The sequence below is a fragment of the Leucopleurus acutus genome, assembly GCF_964270905.1.
Source record: "Leucopleurus acutus genome assembly, chromosome: 9".
NCBI classification, from domain to species: Eukaryota; Metazoa; Chordata; class Mammalia; order Artiodactyla; family Delphinidae; genus Leucopleurus; species Leucopleurus acutus.
Genome location: NC_139144.1, coordinates 56833940 through 56854787, shown reverse-complemented (window position 1 = coordinate 56854787; position 20848 = coordinate 56833940). Strand labels below are relative to the sequence as shown.

At 41.1% G+C, this 20848-nt stretch overlaps 1 protein-coding gene across 1 annotated transcript; it reads right to left on the bottom strand.

Moving 5' to 3' along the window:
- Positions 1-901: 901 nt before the first annotated feature.
- Positions 902-15217, bottom strand: SRI (sorcin). The gene is made up of 8 exons (XM_082845887.1): positions 15134-15217; positions 14174-14257; positions 12038-12107; positions 4859-4902; positions 3920-4067; positions 3571-3684; positions 2475-2533; positions 902-1281 (listed from the first exon to the last, which is right to left on the bottom strand). The coding sequence occupies exons 1-8, from the start codon at positions 15182-15184 to the stop codon at positions 1255-1257; spliced, it is 597 nt and encodes a 198-aa protein (XP_082702013.1). The 5' UTR covers positions 15185-15217; the 3' UTR covers positions 902-1254.
- Between the last annotated feature and the right edge of the window lie 5631 nt (positions 15218-20848).

Genomic DNA, 20848 nt, shown 5'->3' with positions numbered 1-20848 from the left:
TTAGTTTCTGCTGTATAACAAAGTGAATCAGCTATACATATACATATATCCCCATATCTCCTCCCTCTTGTGTCTCCCTCCCACCCTCCCTACCCCACCCCCCCACCCTCCCTACCCCACCCCCCCACCCTCCCTACCCCACCGCCCCACCCTCCCTACCCCACCCCTCTAGGTGGTCACAAAGCACGGAGCTGATCTCCCTGTGCTATGCGGCTGCTTCCCACTAGCTATCTAGTTTACATTTGGTAGTGTATATATGTCCATGCCACTCTCACTTTGTCCCAGCTTACACTTCCCCCTCCCTATGTCCTCAAGTCCATTCTCTATGTCTGTACTGTGTATATTTTTTAATGTAAGTGTGAACACATGGCATATCAAAATGGATGTATCACCGTTTAAAAATTAGCATCTTCTGATTTTAAAAAGAAAGCACACACATTATAGAAAACCTGGAAAATACTGAAATGCATAAAGGGAATTAGTCACCTAGAATCCCATTAGCCAAACATAACCACAGTTAATATTTTCATACATTCCTTTAGTCTTTTCCTATCAATTTTCTTTTTTACATAGTTAAGCTCATAATGTTCAAGATTTTTAAGTATAGTTAGCAAAGGTCTACGTGGATGATGACAAGAAGGAACCTGATGACAGGCAGTATTTGCCACTCAAATTATTCAACCAGTTTCCATTTATACAGCCATCAAAATATCTGTAAGCCTTTAAGCTGAGTTAAATTTCCACTCAGGAGACTCCTGACATATATTACCAGGTTTGTTTTTTGGTTGTTGTTTTTTTTGCATCCAAGTGGGTCTAAACCATTTACATGACGAAAATACTCCACACATAAAGCTTTCAATACCACGGAAAAGCCCTTCTAAAAGAGGGATGACAACAGCTGTAGTCTGATGAAAAGGTTTTAGTAGCTTACAATGAAAAATACATAATGTGCCTTAAACAATTTGCACACTTAAATTTACATAAAAGAGGCTTAGCAAGAAAATAAGGCATGATTAACAATGGCTCAAGGAAGTTCTAAATGGTGTTTAACTGACCGGATCTGATATTAATAACATTCCAAAGAATATATTATCAAAACTAAAAACTTGAGTTGCACATAAAGTAATAAACCTTTACAACAGCTGTTACGGAAAAGTGGCTGTGTAAGTTTGCACACAATTACTGAAGGCAAAGAGCAAAGGAGAACTCCAGTTGGAATGAATGTGGATTATCTTCTTAGGTCTTCCTCCTGACTTAAACACTCATGACGCACTGGATGAACTGAAAGAGAAAAATCAGCATTACACTGCAGACCTCAGAACACAGAATACACCCTAGCTTATTTTTAGGCAGCTTACCTTTTGGTATTCTCATTTGAATTGTGGATTAAAAAAAATCCTTTTCAAAATAGGAGTAAATGATGAGTGGAAAGGTTCATTTTTTTTTTTTTTTTTTGTGGTACGCGGGCCTCTCACTGCCGTGGCCCCTCCCATTGCGGAGCACAGGCTCCGGACACGCAGGCCCAGCGGCCATGGCTCACGGGCCCAGCCACTCTGTGGCATGTGGGATCCTCCTGGACCGGGGCACGAACCCGCGTCCCCTGCATCAGCAGGCGGACTCTCAACCCCTGCGCCACCAGGGAAACCCAAAGGTTCATTTTTTGAAGGAAGCAGTCTAATATAAAACCCAATGGGTTTCTCACATCAAAGCTTCTTACAAGAAGCTCATCTTACCCCCATGCACAAAGAATTATTTAAATTCCAAATAATATCTTACTCTAGACATGGTCATGATCAAAGGCACCTACTTACAAATACAAGTAACAGTACAGTTTATACCATTCTATCCCATGGGGAACTTCAGAACTGCAGTTTTACCCCACTGTTCTACCAGACTGCCTTTAAAAAGGTTTATTCCCTTAAAATCTGCTTTATTAAAATAAATTCTAGTGTGCCAGTATATGGATGCACAGAAACAGAATATCTGACCCTTCCCTTGCAAATCAGAAACCTCAGTGTAGAAGCATCAGTATTTGCTGTGAAATGTTTGCTTCGCCACCAAACACACAGCAGTAGACTCTGCCTTTGCTCTCAGTTTTCTTTCGCATTCTTCCAACACTACTGAGGCCCTGGGCACTGCTAATTCCTGCAGCATTCCTGCAAGGCCGGGCTGATTACCCCTCTTTCAGGGAAAATGGAACTTGGGTCAGGACGTTCAGCTATTCCTTAAGTAGCCCTTCTGAGGCCAAAGCCTATGCACTTTCTGCTCTACAGGCCACCTTTCCGTCCTTGGAAACTGAGCAGGACTGTCACCTGAGAAGCTAATGCACACTGAAGAGAACACACCTTTAAGCAGAAGAAATAAACATGTTTACACACAAGCCTTTTTAAAGTGTACTCATAACTGCAGCAACTGCTAAACCGAAAATATGTGCATTTTTATATTTTGTCAGTTCCAAATTTACTGAGACTTACATCATCATACGGGAAATTCACAACACCTTGCTGAGCAGTATCCCGTCTTCGAAAGCTGTCTGTAAAACACCACAGTAAAATTCATGAGTGTTTTTTAAGCATCTTATCTGAAATTATAATAGTTAATTATGTTGGCACTGGGTTCAAAATGCAGTAACATTTAAATTGTACCACCAGCCAGCATAAACAAAAGACCAAAGGAAAGAAACCAACTGTACCAATATGAATAGATTTAATATGCAACCAAGTAACACAACATGCAGAAGTTGGCCAACTGTCTTTCTCAACATAGAGCTGGAAGAAAACACCTCATCCGAAAGTCAGTAAAAGCTGCACTGACTTCTGAGACCATTCCTTAATTGTGATGGAAGCACAGAATTTCCAACTTCTTAATAACATAGATATTGCTTAATTAGGAAATAGAGGGATGGAGTCCTTAATATGACAAACAGCTGTGATCAGATATTCCACCCATTTGAGCTCTGTCCTATTAAATGAAAAGGATTTACTTTAGTAAGAAAATCCACCCTCAAATTTGTGTCAGGATGCAAAAAAATCATAAAACCAGATATTAAAAAGGGTAAAAAGCGAAAGAGAGGAACAAAACCAGAAAAAAAAATACAAAAGAAAGTAAAAGAATAGAGGGGAGAGAAAAGTAGAGATTATTACTACAGCTACATTTAAGAAGGACATCTGAGAGAGACCACCATTTTAAATCTTTCCAACAGGAGGAAATAAGAAAGAGCTACCAATGGGTAATTTCACTTTTTTCAAGTATTTCACATTCTGGGGAGAAATCACAGAATATTGCTGATACTCTGATCAAAAACATTATCAGTTAGCTTGTTATGTTTTGAAACATTTTAGTATAGTTAGGATTTTTTTTGGCCACGCCGTTGGCTTGGGGGATCTTAGTTCCCCGACCAAGGATCGAACCTGGGCCCTCAGCAGTGAGAGCATGGAGTCCTCACCACTGGACCACCAGGGAATTTAGTTAGGATTATTTTAACGGCAAATTACTTAGTAATGTGAAAAAAATTTCTGAGAAAAGAGTTATCCTGCCAGACGTGCTTAATAGTGATCTCAAAGGACACACCTGTTAGAGCTCGCAGCTTGACGCAGCAGGCGATGTAATCATCGAAGGTGATCTTTCCATTGGTGCTATATCGTTTTGCAATTGAATTCACAGCCTGGGGACTCAACCTAAATCCTGAAAGGAAGAAAAATCATCCAGGAAAAAAAAAAAAAAAAAATCAAGGATTACAAAAAGACCGTTAAAAATAATCAAGCCCCCCCAGATTTTTAGGACTGAGAGGGCTCATTGAAATTATGAATATGCACTACTTCTACATATAGAAACCACCTTCATGTAGCACTTAGTTTTAGAAATTTAAAAAAAAATTACTTCTACCAATGAACAGAGAGGTGGAGTCAGTCATACCCACCCATTGTTGTCAGGGCCTTCTGCAATTCCTGGGGATCCACTGTTCCACTCCTGTCGCTGTCAAAACTGATAAAGTGTTGTCTCCAGCCGTTTAGTACAGCCCAGAGTTCTTTAAACTCGCTGAAACCCATTGTGCCTGACATATCTCTCTGAACTGTAATCAAGGATTAGCGCAACTTTATTTTGCAACATTTTGTAATGATTAAATCAAAGATCAAGGATAAGGGAATTTAATATTCTTTCTGCTGAAAAGGTTAAAAATGTTATACATTCTTTTGGACGTGATAGGACAAGAGACTAATGATATAATAAAAAGGGCCTATGGAGAAAAAGCTCTGAGTGCCTATTTCCCCTGGGGAAAAAAGATAACTGATACGATGTGATTACAAGGAAATAACGAGGCCATTGTGAGCCACCTGTAACAACCAAACTGGGCTGCACTTTCTGGGTGGCCCAGGCTATGCTGCTTGTCCTTCTGTCCCGGGTCCTCTTTAGCCGTAACACTCCCTTGGTAAGCCCTCCCAGACCCACTGTTTTTACTTTTGGAAAATGAGGTGGGATGAAAGAACCATACTATCAGCACTGGCTAAACTAGTTTAAGAACTGTGATGTGAAAAATCCCATTGCTTGAAGGCCAGGTTTGAATCATGCAGGGCAATCGATGTCACGGTGAAAAAGCCTCCCTGACTGCTCCGGTTTCTATACTTGTTTGTCTTTGATGCTTCCTCAAATTCTTAAATAACGAATGGTCTACTTACTAAACTTCCTTCCTTTTTCACACCAAATACCATCTTGAAAGCTAATGACTTCGGAAAACTTTTTTGTGGTCATTTGTCACTTTGTGTTTACCGGGTACTAATCCTTAGATGAATTCCTTCAGGAAGGATTTTTTTTTTTATCCAGAAAAAATACTCTAGGCCACAGTCAAGGTAAAGGATACATCCAGCATTGAAACCATAAGCCGGCAAGTCTCCAGGTTAAAAGCTGTTAAATCAAGAAAAGTACATACACATTAATACAATTTCAAAAATTCATACTACATTGGATACATTCAAATTAATTAGGAATGTGATCATTTATACACTTTTATTTTTATATGCTGCTCAATCTACATGGAACTAAATTCATGGAGCTTTGAAGTAGATTTTTTTTTTCCAGCTAGATAGGATTCCTTCCAGAACCCAAATTTGATTTTAACAACTTTAATAGAAATCTTTTAAAAAAGTTTTGCATCGTACTGTTAATATTTTTAGGTGTGATTTATCGTTTTGAAATTGGGGGAAAAAAGTGTCCTTATCTTTAAGAAAAGTATACACTGAAGTTATCTGTAGGTGGAATAAATGTTAAGAGATCTGGAATTTGCTTTAAAAGAACATGGGCAGGATTACAGATAAAACAAGAATGGCAACACATTGATAACTGTTGAAGCTGAGTGATGGGTATACAGGAGTTCCCTGTATAATTACCTCTATTTTTGGATAAGCTTAAACTTTTCTATAACATAGTTTTTAAAAAGTATTATATTCTTTCTTGCCTTTGAAACTGTAATATAGTGAGTTCAATTCACCATAATGAACCACAGTGCATTATTATCCACCATGGTGAATGGGAGGGTTAGTTTGCTTTGTTCCTACTCACAGTTGACTCTAGCTGGTTTTGCTAGTTCTGAGTCTGATCATTTGTTTTTCTTTCTTTTCCCTTTAATGTCAGACACTGAATGGTCACCTCCTACCCCAACCAGCCTATGGCCTCTTTTCATAGACAATAAGATAAATACGCTTGCTAGAATTGTGTGTTAAACAAGAGCATTCTGGACTAAGACCTGATGACCCACTTAGTGATGGCCACTGTTCAGAAACCTTTTTAGTTTACTTACAGTTCAAGGGTGTTCTGAGGGCATTTCCATACCTCACTTAGACAACCAAACTAGAATACACTTATTGGTTAATGGCCTACTGGTACTCTAAGCATTAACAAATTAAAAATAAAGAATTCCTTGCACCTTACCAATGACTTTGAAGAAGTGTTCTGAGGTACAAAGAAGCGGTAAAACTAGAAAGAAGTGACAATGGTCACGTGGGCAAAGCTAGCATAAATTTGACAAGTTTGTTAAGATGCACACAGAATTAACATTTTTTACAGCTGTTACTAACTTCACTTTTATCTCTAACAAAAGCGAATTTAAAACAACTAAGCTAACTCTTATTACTGTAATGTCTCCAAACATTACAAACTATAGGTTTTCTACTTTTAATAGATTCCTCTGTTTGGCATATCCTGGAACCCTGAAATAAAAGGTTGGGGACTGTTTCTATTTTGGTCCTTCAACCTCCATCTGATCCACAGAGACAGTTCTCTGAGGTGAGAGGAGGCAACACTTCTCTACACTTTTGAGAAAGAGTTGGTTGGTTCTTCATTCTGATTTTTAAGTTGTGTGGAGGTATGAAGTCTCTCTAGTGGAGACCAGAGGTTCTCAAACCTGGGTGCTTATCAGAATCACCCAGAGGCTTTAAAAGATCCTGACACCTGGGCTGTACCACAGAACAAATATTATTATTTTTTCAGCTTTATTGAGATATTATTGACATATAACATTGTGTAAGTTTAAGGTGTACATTGTAATGATTTTCTATATGTATATACTGCAAAATGATTACCATAATAAGGTTAAGTAACACATCCATCACCTCACATAGCTACCTTTTGTGTGTGTGGTGAGAAGTTTTAAGATGTACTCTCAAAAACTTTTGTTAAGTATATTCACCACCACCACAGAACAATTAAATCAGAATCTGACTATGGGACTCAGGCATTAGTTTTTTTTTTTCTTTTTTAAAAGCTTCTCAGATGATTCTAGTGAGTAGTCAAGATTGAGACCACTCTTCTACTCCAAGTGTGATTCCTGGACTAGCCGTTATTAATATCACCTGGGAGCTTTTGTTCTTTGTTTTTTTTTCCTTTCATTTTTCTTTTTGTGGTTTGATGGTGTATGGTCAGGCCACTCAAGATGGCTCTTCTCTTGCTCTCTGTATATCCTCTGCCCGACCAGGGCCTCCGTCACCTATACCCTACGCACAGGACTGACCTTCCTACGTACTTGCCATGGGCCCCAGCTGGTGACAGTTCTTATCAAAGGGGCAGTGAGTGCCCCTCTGCTGGCTTCCCTGGTAACGAATGAGCCCACCTGAGGTAACCCCACCTTATAACTGGCAGTCTCCCCTTCCCCTCTGGAGTGAAGGCTGCTGCCATGTCCTGCCCACCTTCTGCTGCACACAGTGGGGTGTCGCTCCAGGACCTTTTTTCAGATGTATAAGCTCCCCCATCCATTAACTCACTGATGTCTCTGTGGCTGACTCTGGGCTCTTTCTTTGGTCTTAAAACTGGGCAAGTGCAGGCCTTGTAACAGATGGTTTTCTTTAGTATTATGCTTGTGTTCAGTTCTTTTTGGTTTTTGTGAATCTACTGTATGTTTCTGATTTGTGGTTACCCTGTTTTTCAAGTTATGTTAACCCACTACTATATCTAGTTTCTTTAGACTGATAGTCATATAGGCTCAAATACATTCTGAAAAAAAAGGACACATTTTCTTACTGTCCTCTCCCACATTTTATGATTTTGATGTCCTCTTTTACATCTTCATGTTTATCCTTTTGCTGTTCTTTGTAGTTATCATCGCTTTAAAAAATATTTTTTGGATTTTTTTTTTTAATCTGGATACCGGCTTATTTAAATGATTTACTTTCCAATTGTGCTTTTCTCTTTCCTATAGATTCTTGCTTCTTTTCTATTTAGAGAAGACCTTTCAATATATCTTTCAGGATATGTTTTGTATTGCTGTATTCTTTTAGTTTTTGTCTGTCCTTTCTCTCTCATACTCTAAATAATAATCTTGCTGGGTAGAGTATCCTAGTTTGCAGGTTTTTCCCTTTCAAGACTTTGAATATATCATGCCACTCCCTTCCAGCCTGCAAAGCTTCTGTAGAGAAATCAGCAGATAGCCTTATGGGTGTTCCCTTGTAATTAACTCTTTGTTTTTCCTCACCTGGGAGCTTTTAGAACTGCAGCATCTCAGCCCTTAACATAAACCAACAAAATCAGAATCTGCGCTTTTAACAAGATCCCCAGGGGATATATGTTCACATTAAAGCAGCTGGTTCAACCTGGACCAGCAGGCCCGGAAACCTGTTTAGAGATGCAAATTCTCAGGTCTCACCCCAGATCCTAATGAGAAATGCTAGAGCAAGGCCCAGCGATCTGGTTTTAGCAAACCTTCCAGGTGATGCTGCAGCTGCTGCAGCGTAAGGACTACCACTCCAGAGGGCCTGACACCACAGGACAGGGCCAACTGTGTTTGGATGTAAAGCGAGGCTTTTGGCGGCCAGGAAGCAGCCAGTCCCTGTCTCCCAGGTCTATGAATGACAGCATGACCCACTCAGCCCCCTGAGCCAGAAACCTGGGAAAGTCCACAATTCCCTCTCCCTTGACATTTGATCACCTTCCGAACAGCCTTAGGATCCATCCAACTCCAGTCCCACTGTCCTATCCCCAGTGTAGTCAGCACTTCTCTCATCTGTTTGACTCCAAGGGCCACCTAACTGGTATCCCTGACTCTCCACATTCCCCATACCCATACTCCCCAATTTGGTCGTACAGCCAGGGAAATAGGTGCTCTTCTACTTAAGACCTAGTGGAGGTGTTCCACTGCCCTCAGGATAAAGTCCAAACACCTTAATTGGCATATAAGGTCATACACGTATTTTCTCAGTTCAGCTCCTTTCCTACTGTTCATTCAACCCCATAAGCTACCTCTGGTCAATTTCTCTCAGTTCCTTGATTGAACCATCCTCCCTCTCATCTCTGGGTACACACTGTTCTATCTGCCCGGAACACAGCTTCCCTACCTCACTCACTTCTTGGTCTGCATCATTTCTGCTCAACTTTCATTTCTCCTCAGTTGAGGTATTGATTCTGCAAGGAAGACTTTCCGGATCTCTGTCTGGGTTACTGGCCCCTCTGATGTGACCCCACAGCTTACAGTAAAAGATAAACCCTTTACCTACCCCAGTGCTTTTCACCGTGTTCCCCAGGCACTGTTGGCGCTTGCAGACCCCAGCACCTACCACGTGGTAGGTGTCCATTAGAAATGTGTTGGTTGGCCAAATGAATGAACACGTGAGACTGAATTCTCATCCCTATGTAGGAAGCTGTATACCCCTCTCAAAGAGCCTAAGGAGGATATGGTTTTTAAATGGACTCTTCTGATTTTCACTGATACTTAAAAGTAATGTATAATCCCTTAGGTAAATATCAATCTTTCTTAAGTCAAAATGCAAATATGGGTATATGATTTTTCCATTTTAGGAAGTCTTCTATACTCATTAATTCATCAAATGCCTATTAAATATTCATTATGTGCAGGGCTCAGGGTACCAGGGACACTGGAGATACAAACGTGACACTAGAACCTGGCCCAGCTGACAGTCTAAAGTTAAAGATAAGTCATGTGCACAAGGTAGAGGATGGTAAGCCATAATGGAGGCACCAAAAACTACCAGATGTTGAGGAGAGGCTCCTTCTTGGTAAGAAAGACTTCGTAGAAGAAGCAGCATATAAGCCAAATTTTGAACAACAGAAAAGATTTGGGACATCTGGCGACAGCCATGTAGAGCTAGGGACCTGCATAAGCAAAGAGAGAAGCAGTGAAGTCCGGACAGGCAAAGGAAGTGGGAGAAATTACCATTAGATGAGGCTGCATCACTGAGGAGACTGAATTCCTGGGAGGCTGTCTAGCTTTTGTTTTATATGGGCACCATGGAGCTACTCAGGATTTTTAGAGGAGGAGAGTAAAAGGTTAGAGCTCTTTGCCAGGGAGAACAGAAATCTGGTCCTCTTTTGTGAGAGGACTGAGAAGGGAGGGAATGAGGTAGGCAGTGAACAAAACAGAAAAGTCGCCATTCTGGGCAGTTCCAATGAGTTAGAACACTGACATCTAGTAAGTTTGGGTGAGGAGAACTCTTGTTCAATTTTAATAGTATTTTTTTTCCCCCAGAAGAGCTTTCACTAATGCTAATCCTATTTTAAATAATTTCAAAAGAATCTTTGTTATAATTTTATCTTGACTCTCTATCTCCTTTCTCCTGTTCATTCTGCTAAAATACCTCAAACAACTTTTCTTCTAGTGGAAATCCACAACGTAACAGACCTAGCAGGAAAATCCCACCTGCAGTTGTTTCTCTCAACCTTACCACAGAGGAACAACTACTACACTCGAGGAAAAAAGAGCAACTTCCCTCATCAGCGCCACCTCTAGGCATGGCTGCTCCCTCTTAAACTGGTTAAGAAGGTGCCACAGGTTTCTCTATCCCCCCTGCCACCCCTAGCGCCTGTCCGCACTTTCTGGCTTGGAAGCTGGGTTGAAAAGACCAATGGCTGTGTAACTTCTGCATTACAACACTCACTCTGACATCTCACAACCAAGATGGTTTTGTGGTTCATTACAGCCTCCATAACCAGATGACAGCAAGCAAATTAATTCAGTCACATGATCCAGATGATTCAGGATATGTCTTTTCTATAACTCAGTGATCTAAGATCTTTAGTAAATGCAGCTTTCGCAAATGAAATTTTTAAAAGGACTGCTCTCCAAGGATATACTGCCCACTTTGTTCGTTGAAAACCGGCCACACCTCTTCTACTGAAAGGGTGTAGATAATAGTCTATGTTGTGACTTGGCTCACTTCTGTAAACCCTGCTATTAGACCTTCTTTGTTCACCAGCTCCAATTGCTTGAGGTTAACAACTAATGATTTAAATGTATTGCCTACAATAGTTAAAAAAAAAAAAATTCCCTAATCTAGAAAAGGGCTTCTTTTGTTTAGGACCAGGGTAGATGACAGAAATGCAAAAGGTTCCTCTTTTGTATTAATTCCCACAACTAGGAAATGTTAATTGGATACTGAAGTCATAAAACAAAGGATGATAAAAATGGATATGCAAGTAGTTTAAAAAGAGCCACCTAGTAACTGTGCCATATCAAACAGTCAAAAATGGCCACTACGGGTCCTCCATTGTGAATCCTAGTTTGAGTGTTGTTTTTTTTTTTTTCTTAAGGGATCTTAGTTCCCAAACAGGGATCAAACCTGGGGCCACCGCAGTGAAAGCACCGAGTCCTAACCACTGGACAGCCAGGGAATTCCCTAGTTTGAGTGTTTTAATTCACAGCTTACTGGGAAGTTGAGGCTTCAATCTGATGTTCTGTCTCAATTAACAACTGGCAGAGAAGTTGGTAGGTCATGTACATTAGCCAAGACACTATTCTCTATCATGGTCAAGACATGATTTGAAGAGAAGCATGTGGCATGTGTGGGATGCAGCATCTTGGCAGGAGTTCCCTCTCTGCAGCTCATGCAGAGTCAAAAGGCAGGAAGCAGGTGTAAGTACAGGGGCAGTCTGTGAGGAACTGGGGGGTGGCAGGAAGGAGGATTACTGTAAAGAGTTTAGAAATTAGGAAGGGCACGTCTTACTTAGTCTGATGTAGAAAGAGGAAAGACCTGGGGGATGACAAGGTGAGCGTTCATGCTGCCAGGAGTTGAGACCAGGAGTGCAGAACTGGCTCCCTGAGGACTAGGGGTTGGGGACCAGGCACCGGGGAAAAGGGAGGGTAGGACCAACTACTCAGAACTAGGCATGCAGGACAGGCCACTCAAAGCCCTAAGTGCCACCAGGCTCAGAGACAGAATAAGCTCTTGGCAAACAGTCAGCAGTGAATGTTAGCTCCTATCATTAACAACACCTGACCTGGTGGATTTCATTTCAGCACCTTACCTCATTTTCTGAGGAGGCCATACAGACTGTCATTGGTTTGAATGGTTCCAGATACATGGAACCCAAATCCAAGAAACCCACGAAATCGGTGGGTAGTGTGGAATGATTCAGTAAGAACTGTTTTCAAATTAACACTTTAAAATACAAAAGAACCAACCGAATTCAGCTTTTGAAATTCTTAACTTTGCTGGATCAGAAAAGCTCAGATTCCTTGAGGGCTATAATAATCACAAGTAACATCTGAAATATGAAATACAAGAGTATTTCTAGAGACACTTTGGGGCTCCTAACTTACGTTTGTATCCTCCAGCAATGCCCGACTGTGTCAGGCATCTCTGCAATTCATCAGCATCTATTTGTCCATCCTTTAAAAAAAAAAAAAAAATAGGAAAAGGAATCACAATCGTGATTTGTACTTTCTAGTTCTTTGTTTACATTCAGTATTCAGTGTAGCAATAATGGTAAAGAAAATGAATATTATCATGCATGAGACTTTTTTTAAAGGGATGCCTGCTAAAAGTAGGCATTCTTTTCCCTCACTCTACTTCCCATAACAATTTAATTACAGAAACAAAGACAAATTGTTAGGGCCTCTTCCACAAATGTATAATTAGGGCCATAAACAAAAAATACATTTCTTAATACCTTAGGTAAAGTGGGCATTCAATTTCAGGCTTTATTTTAAATAATCATTACACAAGAATTAACCAAGTCTGAAAGCTGCTTACACCTATACTTTAGAGGAAATGATGAAAAGGTATTGGTAGTACTAAATTCCCGAATTAGACTTGGCATAAATGTTCTCAAGTATAAGATTCCTCTTTTAATAAAACAGTGAGGTGAATTCAGTTTCTTCCACTGAGACATGAATAAAACTAGTTTCTGTCTTGAACTACTCTCAGTCTGAGCTAGGAATCTGCCACAGCAAGCATTTTAAAATAAAATTATTTATGTAGTTGATTAAAAGTCTTATTACTCTTTCTAGCTTTTTTTTTGTCAGGGTGTATGGAGAGCAGGGTACACACATGACATCAGTAAATGAAAAGTCTGGTTCCCACAGAAAGCGTCCTCTGTGATCACCTTTGCTTATGATGTGATGAACTGTTTTTTTTTTTGGATCACGATTATACCTGGGAGACAGAGGTTCCCTGTGCTTATTCACTGGCTGAATTAGATAGGTCAGAATTAGATACATGTTATTTATAGGGATTTTAAAATAAAATACCTCAATCCTCAAGTCCATGACTATTATACGTTCTAGACGAGGGGCATGATCAATAATGTGAAAAACGATGGGCATGCTGCTGCAGGCCAGGGCTGCTGAAAGCTAAGCAGGGGGGGTCACTTACATGGCTGCAGGCACAGGCAATCTAAGAATAAGGAGTCTTGAGCTTTGCTGTGTCTTGTGGTTTCAAAGATACTGATCACTAACAGATGAAGCAGATACTTAAGGGGCAGCTCTTTCAGTTTTAGACTCAATTTTCCAGTGTTTCTCAAATGGTATTTCTTAGAGTGCTATTCTAAAAGGTGGCTGTAATTCCATAATAGTCTAAGGCATTTTCACATTAAGATCGTGTTATTTCTAGCTTTTGATCAAAACAAAGCTAAGTTGAATTCATAAGCACAGACACCCCCTCTGGACATGTTTGGGTTATACCAACAGTATATTTACCATATACATTCACTGACCTGGGAGCTGGGGAAGGGGCCTCCCTCAAGATGCACTACCGCCTGTCATATGACTTAGAATGTAAAGAAGTGAATGGTCTTGGGGTGCTGACCTTAATTCTCTCTCTGGGTCAACAGACCACAACAACACCTGATAAGGACATGAAAGATGTGACCTGGTAACAGCATCTGCATCAAAGAGGAACTAAACTGTTCAGAAGATTAACTTCCTGATAGTAAGAAGAATATAGTACCTTTCTTATTTTGAAGCTGGTGGGTTTTTACCATACATACCTATTTCCTAAGGGGGTAACTGATTAACAATCAAACTCTACCCAAAGAAAGTGTCCCCTAGAATCTGGCTACAGAATTACTAGTACCACATGCTTTTAATTGTACAAAGAAGGGTTTAACGTTCAGCAGATCTGGTATTTCTTCTCTGGAAACCACTATGGACCCTGACAATTCAGTTCTAAAGACATCTTTCTACCTTACATATCTTCAAAGCACATTTATACTAGCCTGTTCTGTTGAATCTGACCCTAATTCAATCACAAGTTTAGTTCTGAAAGTAACATAAACACGAGTAACCCTTTGTCCTTATTTGTTCTGAATATGAACTTCTTTCTCTTTTTTTTTTTTTCTTGTGCGGAAGCAAAGGAATTCTTTTCCAGAGGAAAGGCTGTTTTTCTGTGCCACTCTAACTAAGGTTAATACAAATGTAGAATCTGACAGTCCTTTAATGTTAAAGGGAAAAGCTAACCTGTCCAGCTACAGCAGCAAAGTAACCATACAGCGGATCCTGAGTTTGTCCGGGAAACGCAGGCCCTCCGGGAGCCCCTCCATACTGTAAGACAGGAAACAAATGCATCATTCCGCTGACCAAGTTTTATTCTTTCACCACTGAGTGCCTCATGCAAAGCCAGGCAATTGCCAGGCCTTCGCTGTCAGTCGTTTGCCACCCGGAATTCTCTACCTGCAATCACTCCTCCCCTTTCTCCCATTCTCACCCCGTTATAATTTAAAAACCGGCAGCTAGCATCAAAATGAGTAGTCTTGACAGTGACATCAGTGTAAGTGAAGCAACTTTACAAACCCCCATTAACCCGCAGGCTACTGAGATAAACGCAACCTGGGCATGCAACTTACATTTTTCTAGCGTTTACGGTATTTTTAAAGCGTTTTGAAACAGGTGTAGCCTCGGGAGGGGTGAGGTGTGTCAACGCGAGGGAACTTTCTCTTTTGGAAACAGTTCCCACGACGACGCGCATCCCTGACGCAGGGCGAGGCGGCCTTCCTCCCGGAGGTCTTTGACTCTAACGGACTTTCCCTGACTTTCCTGTTTTTCCCACTTTCTTTCAGAGAGGGAGAAGTGAACGGCAGGACCATTCTAGATTAAAATGGCTGTTGCTCTCAGGGAAGGCGGAGAGGAAGGCAACACCCCATGTGCACGATTTCACGCCGCGGATCCGGGAGTCACAGGGTGGGCTTCTTGGGTCAAAACCACCCGCACCCCGGCCCCGCGCAGCCAGCCGAGGGGAGAAGGGACAGAGGGAAAGAGGGCGCTGAGACAGAGGCCGGTCGGCAGGGGCCTGGGGAGAGGCGGCTGGCAGGGCGGGGGCGCCCGGGAGCCGCCCTGGCGGAGTCGCCACGTGTGGCCTCTCGGCGCCCCCGGCGTCCAGGGGTCGCACCCCGGCCGCGAGCCCGGGAGGGCAGCACTCACCCCGCCTGCGTAGTAGCCGCCGCCGGCGCCAGGGTGCCCGGGGTACGCCATGCTGCCCTCTGTGCCTCAGCCCTGCGCCTCCCGCCTCCCCGCCGCGGCCGCCTCGGGCCGCACCACCGGAGCCCACGGGGGACGCGCTTCAGGCCCGCCGGCCCTGCCTGGCTCCATTTCCGGCCCCTCGCCCCTTCCTGCGCTCCGCCCGGTCTTTGGTGTTTTATGTACTAAGGCCCTGATGAATCGGAGGTCCGGTAAGTGACTTCAGACCCGCGATACAATTCGCACCTGGGACTTTCCTCCCTTCGAAACGAATGGCACGTTCCGACACTAACCCAGTTCCCGGGGTATTCTTTTTCTCTTCCTGCTTGGACATCTTCTGTTACGCTTTTTATTTTAAATAACTTTGCTGGACAGGCCTACGGGCTCTAAGCAGAGTGCGGTATTGGGGGAAGGGGCTGAAGGCTTTAGGGCAGCTCTTAGATGCTTCCGGGGAAAGGAGACGTCTTCGAAAAATCAAAATTTGAAAGCGCCCTCGGGGAAACTGGAATAAACTCGAGGAACAGAGGGCGGGGGAGCGTTGGCTGACGATTGCACTTATCACTGAACAATAAGGGCGTGTTTCCTTTCTAGGGGATACTGTCATCTCCTGGCTAAGCTGGGTGTGACTAGGCTGTGGCCTGGGGAGTATAGAGAGCATTTACTGCGCAGGGCAGCCTCGCCCAGATTGTTATTAGAAATTGAGTTGTTTGAATTATCTGGATGATTTAGGCAAAACAATCCCATTCTCCAAAATTACTCAGCTGCTTTTTATGCAAGAAAAGTTTAGCGCAAGCTGAGAGTGTGCTGGTAAATATTCAGGAGGGTGAGAGAGCTGGAACTTGGAACTTCACTCAGTTGATTCAGGAAACGGTTTTCTTTACTTCACACAGTTTTCTTTTTCACCTAAACAGTTTGAAGCAATTCAGATGTGAGATTTTTGTTTGGTTTTGTTTCATGTAATTTCAGTCACGCAGAATGTTTTTCTGAATTTTAACGTTTTAAGAAATGCAGTAACGAGCAAGATTCGCAGTATTTGCTATGGAGGTTGCACAGAAAAATTGAATGAGTCATGAACGTTTAACAAATATTGGAGCACCCGCTGTGCGAGGTACTGTGCTTGTTCACCGTGGTGGACCGAGTTCCTCCGTACTGAGTTCCTGGTCTGTGTTCTCACTAGGGTCATTGTTTTACTCTTATGTATAAACTTCCCTCTCAAGTTCTCTTTTTGGATACCCAAATGCTAAAAACCAAAGTCCTGAATTGTGAGAAAATTCTAATAGTCCCTGTTGTCTTATATCAAGTAAACTATGTATTACTTGCTTTGTGTTTGATTCAGGAAGTTGATTACCGTTTTCAAATACCACAGCCATCATCAATGTAGATTAGACATATGAGTCCTTTGGCCTATGTAGAGTTTTGGGTTTTTTTCTCCCTACTATTTTTTATTGTGGTAAGAGCACAACATGAGATCTACCAGCCTAACGAATTTTTAAGTGTACCATGCACTATTGTTAAAAGCATGCAGTGTTGTACAGAAGATCTCCAGAACGTTTCCTCTCACATGACTAAAAATCTATACCAGTGAACAACTCCCCATTTCCTCCTCTCAGCCCCTGGCAACCACGATTCTACTTTGTTTCTATGAGTTTGACTACTTTAGTTGCCTCATATAAGTAGAATCATGCAATATTTGTCTTCTTGTGATTGACTTGTTTCACTTAGCATACTGTCCTTGAAGTTCAATCATGTAAAATATTATAGGATTTCCTTCTTTTTTAAGGCTGGATAACAATGCACTGTATGTACATACTACATTTTTAAAAATCCATTCTTGCATAGATGGACACTTGTGTTGCTGCCACATCTTGGTTACTGTGAATAATGTTGCAGTGAACATGGGTGTAAAATCTCTTTGAAATCCTGTTTTTAATTATTTTGAATACATACCCAGAAGTGGGGTTGCTAGATCATATGGTAGTTTTCATTTTCTGAGGAACTTCCATACTGTTTTCATAGCAGCCTCACCATTTCTAATTCCCACCAATAATGTGCAGGAGTTCCAATTTCTCGAAATACTTGCCAACGCTTATTGTCTATTGTTTTTGTTTTGATAATAGACATCCTGACAGGTATGAGGTGATATCTCATTGTGGTTTTGATTTGCATTTCCCTGATAATTAGTGACATTGAACATTTTTCCATATACCTGCTGTTCATTTGTAAGTCTCTTGTAAAAATGTCTATTTAAGTTTTTAGCGCATTTTTAAATTGGGTTATTTTGTTTTTTTTTAACCATTGAGTTGCGGGAGTTCCTTATGTATTTTAGAAACTAACTCCTTGTCAGATATACGGTTTGCAAATATTTTCTGCCATTCCATGGGTTGCCTTTTCATTCTGTTGTTTCTTTCGCTGTGCAGAAGCTTTTTAGTCTGATGTAGTCCTACTTATTTATTTTGTTTTTGTTGTTTGTGCTTTTGGTGTCATAGCCATGAAATCATTGCCAGGACCGATGTGACAAAGCTTTCCCCCTAAGTTTTCTTCTAGAAGTTTTAGGTCTTACATTTAAGTCTTTAATCCACTTTGAGTTGATTTTTGTGTATGGTGTAAGATAGGGGTCCAATTTCGTTCTTGTGCATGTGGATATCCAGTTTTCCCAGCACCATTTGTTGAAGAGGCCATCCTTTCTCTATTGTGTAATTTTGGCATTCTTGTCCAAGATCAGTTGACTGTATATGTATGGATTTATTTCTGGGCTCTCTATTCTGTTCCTTAGCCTCGGTTTTGAAGTCTGTGTTTTCCAACTATAAGGAATAGAGGTGAGGGCTGAATTCAAAGTTGAGTGTAAGTTCCTTCAAGACTCAAGTTTGAAAGAAGTATATAGCATAAAAAATATTTGTAAGAATGCAGAATTAGTTTTGTGGAAAAACATCTATGTTCATTGTCATTTCAGTTGTCTTTAACACCTTCCTACTGCCCCGCTGCTAAAGAATTGAATTTAATGGAGTGCTACAAATGAAATTCTCACAATTATTGCTAACAAATTGGTAAGCTGCTGCTGCTTTAGTCTATGCAAGAAATTGTGGCAACTAATAGTAACAGACACATATATAGTACTTAATATGTGCCAGACCCTCTTCTAAGCGCTTTATATATTTGCTTAATCCTCATAAAACCCCATGAGATGGATGCTGTTATCATCCTCTATATCCAGTTGAGGGTACAGAGGAGGTGAGAGAACTTGCCCAGAGCTGAATTATGCTACCGGGCTGTCTGGCTCCTGGAGTCTGTGCCCCGTATCAGGGGGCAGCAAACTTTGTAAAGGGCCAGATAGTAAATAAATTAGGTTTTGTGGGACGTACAGTCTCTGTAGCAACTACTCAGTTCTGCCCCTGTACCATGCAAGCATCCATAGACAATACACAAATGAATGGCTGTGGCTTTGTTCCAGTACAGCTTTATTTATGGACACCAGAATTTGCATTTCATATAATTTTCATATGTCATGAAATATTACTCTTTATTTTATTTTTTCGATTATTAAAAGAAGTATGTATCATTTAGGTCCCAGGTGTATAAAAGCAGGAAGTGGGCCAGATTGGTCCCTTGTGTAGTAGTTTGCCAACCATTGTTGCAAACCGCAAACACTGTTGCAAACCCCTCCAGGATTCTGGTTTATGACTCTGGGAGAATAGCATGTTAGCAAATGATTATTGGTTTCAAGATAAAGCTTATAGGTACTGGTGGCTGAGTTACCCTGAGAAATGCTGACCTCCCTGGGGTAGGATCCTATGTATAGAGTGGCTTCCAGTAAGATGGTCAAAAGGAAAACTCTGAAACTCTGACTCATTGGTCTCAGTCTTGCCCTTTGTAGTGGCAGCCAGGGGCGTGCACCATGACAAAGCCGGATGCAAAGCTAGCTTTTAAATGTTATTCATGTAACGTGGATTCTTTATTTATGGCTGAGTATTGCCAAGCCTAAAAAAAAAAATCAGGAAAAAATAAAGATTCAATAAGAACTCTACAAGAACAGAGGTGAATACAGACAGTTTACTTTTATGGTTTTGATATTCATTCCCATGGAAGGGGTGAAAGTGGAGAGTGAGAGAAAAGAGCAGCTTTACTAAGTTCTTGGTTTGTGCCAAGTGTTGGCCTAGGTACTTCCCTATGGTTGCACTTCAAGAACATCACCTTGGAAAAGAGATGCAATTATCCACATTTTATAGATGAGGAAATTGAGGTATAGGTAACTTCCCCAAGGTTACAGACCAGGTCTTGAGCCCAATGGGTTTATCCAGCTCTAAAGCATGGGTGTTTAAAATGTAAACAAACTACAAAGATGCTAAACCAAGCTTACATTTTCCCCATCATTGTGCCGCTTCCTGAGGAATTTGGGCAGAAGAGGGGCTGCCAGAGAAGAATCTTAGAGGTAGAAAAACCCTCCAAAGTTTATAAGAATCAGCCTTGGGCAAGAACACAAATCATCAAAGAAATAGTTCAGAAAGAGAGAATCCAATCTTTGTGTCTGTTTTAATTTTGAACCAAATAAAAACCCCAGTGAAATATGAACTCGTTCTTATCTTATTCCTATGCCTTCAAATCACAGAATCCTAGATATGGACACTAAAATCCTCACGTCATTTAAAGAAACTCAGCAACAGAGCACCCGAGCTATATAGTTAGAAGAGGGATTCCTAACTGGTATGGACAGTCTGGGGAGCTGGAACACTGTGTTATTTGTCCTAACAATTTGCTAAGTCCTAGCAAAAGACTGTGAGAGTTATGCAGCTGTACCACAATGATTGAGGGTCCTGGCAGCAGCGTGGGTCAGGGAGAGAGCTATGGGAGGTTTATATTTATTTATTATTTTTTGAATTGAAGTACAGTTGATTTACAATGTGGTGTTTCCAGTGTACAGCAAAGTGATTCAGTTATATATATTCTTTTCCATTATGGTTTATTACAAGATATTGAATATAGTTCCCTGTGCTATACAGTAGGACCTTGTTGTTTATCTATTTCACATATAGTAGTTTGTATCTGCTAATCCCATACTCCTAATATATCCCCCCCTTTCCCCTTTGGTAACGTAAGTTTGTTTTCTATGTCTGTGTGTCTGTTTCCGTTTTGTAAATAAGTTCATTTGTCTCATATTTTAGATTCCACATATAAGTGATATCATTACGACATTTGTCCTTCTCTGTCTGACTTACTTCACTGAGTATGATAATCTCTAGGTTCATCCACATTGTTGCCAGTGGCATTATTTCTTCTTTTTGATGGCTGATTATAGGAGGTTTCTAGATAGGCTATGGATCATAGTCATTTTGGAAAGTCATTGGAATCACAGAAGCCTTTGTGATCAACTTCCCAACCATGTTGTTTTACAGATGAAGAAACCAAGCCTGGGAGAAGGTACATGGCTCAAGCCGTTGAAGGGCTGGCCTAGCCTGATGTAAATATTTGACTCTTCCAATGAAAGTTGTGGCATTATCTGAATATACCTCTCAGAGAGGGTCTTGAGTTTTTGTGGTGTACCTTCCCCTTTCCATCTGTATTCATACTTTGAAGACAAAAGACAACGTGGACACTCTCTGCCCCTGGAGAGAAGTTAACATAAGGTACTGCGTGTGGCATCCAGAACATTCTCACTCAGAGAAGTGGTGAAAGAAATAGTCTAGA

Excerpts from the sequence above, each read along its gene's own strand:
- SRI (XM_082845887.1), bottom strand. The coding sequence starts at position 15,184 with ATGGCGTACCCCGGGCACCCTGGCGCCGGCGGCGGCTACTACGCAGGC. Across the intron at positions 2,534-3,570 it reads CAAGCTGCGAGCTCTAACAG|ACAGCTTTCGAAGACGGGAT; the intron begins GTGTGTCCTTTG and ends GGTGTTTTACAG. Across the intron at positions 1,282-2,474 it reads TGAATTTCCCGTATGATGAT|TTCATCCAGTGCGTCATGAG; the intron begins GTAAGTCTCAGT and ends TTTCTCTTTCAG.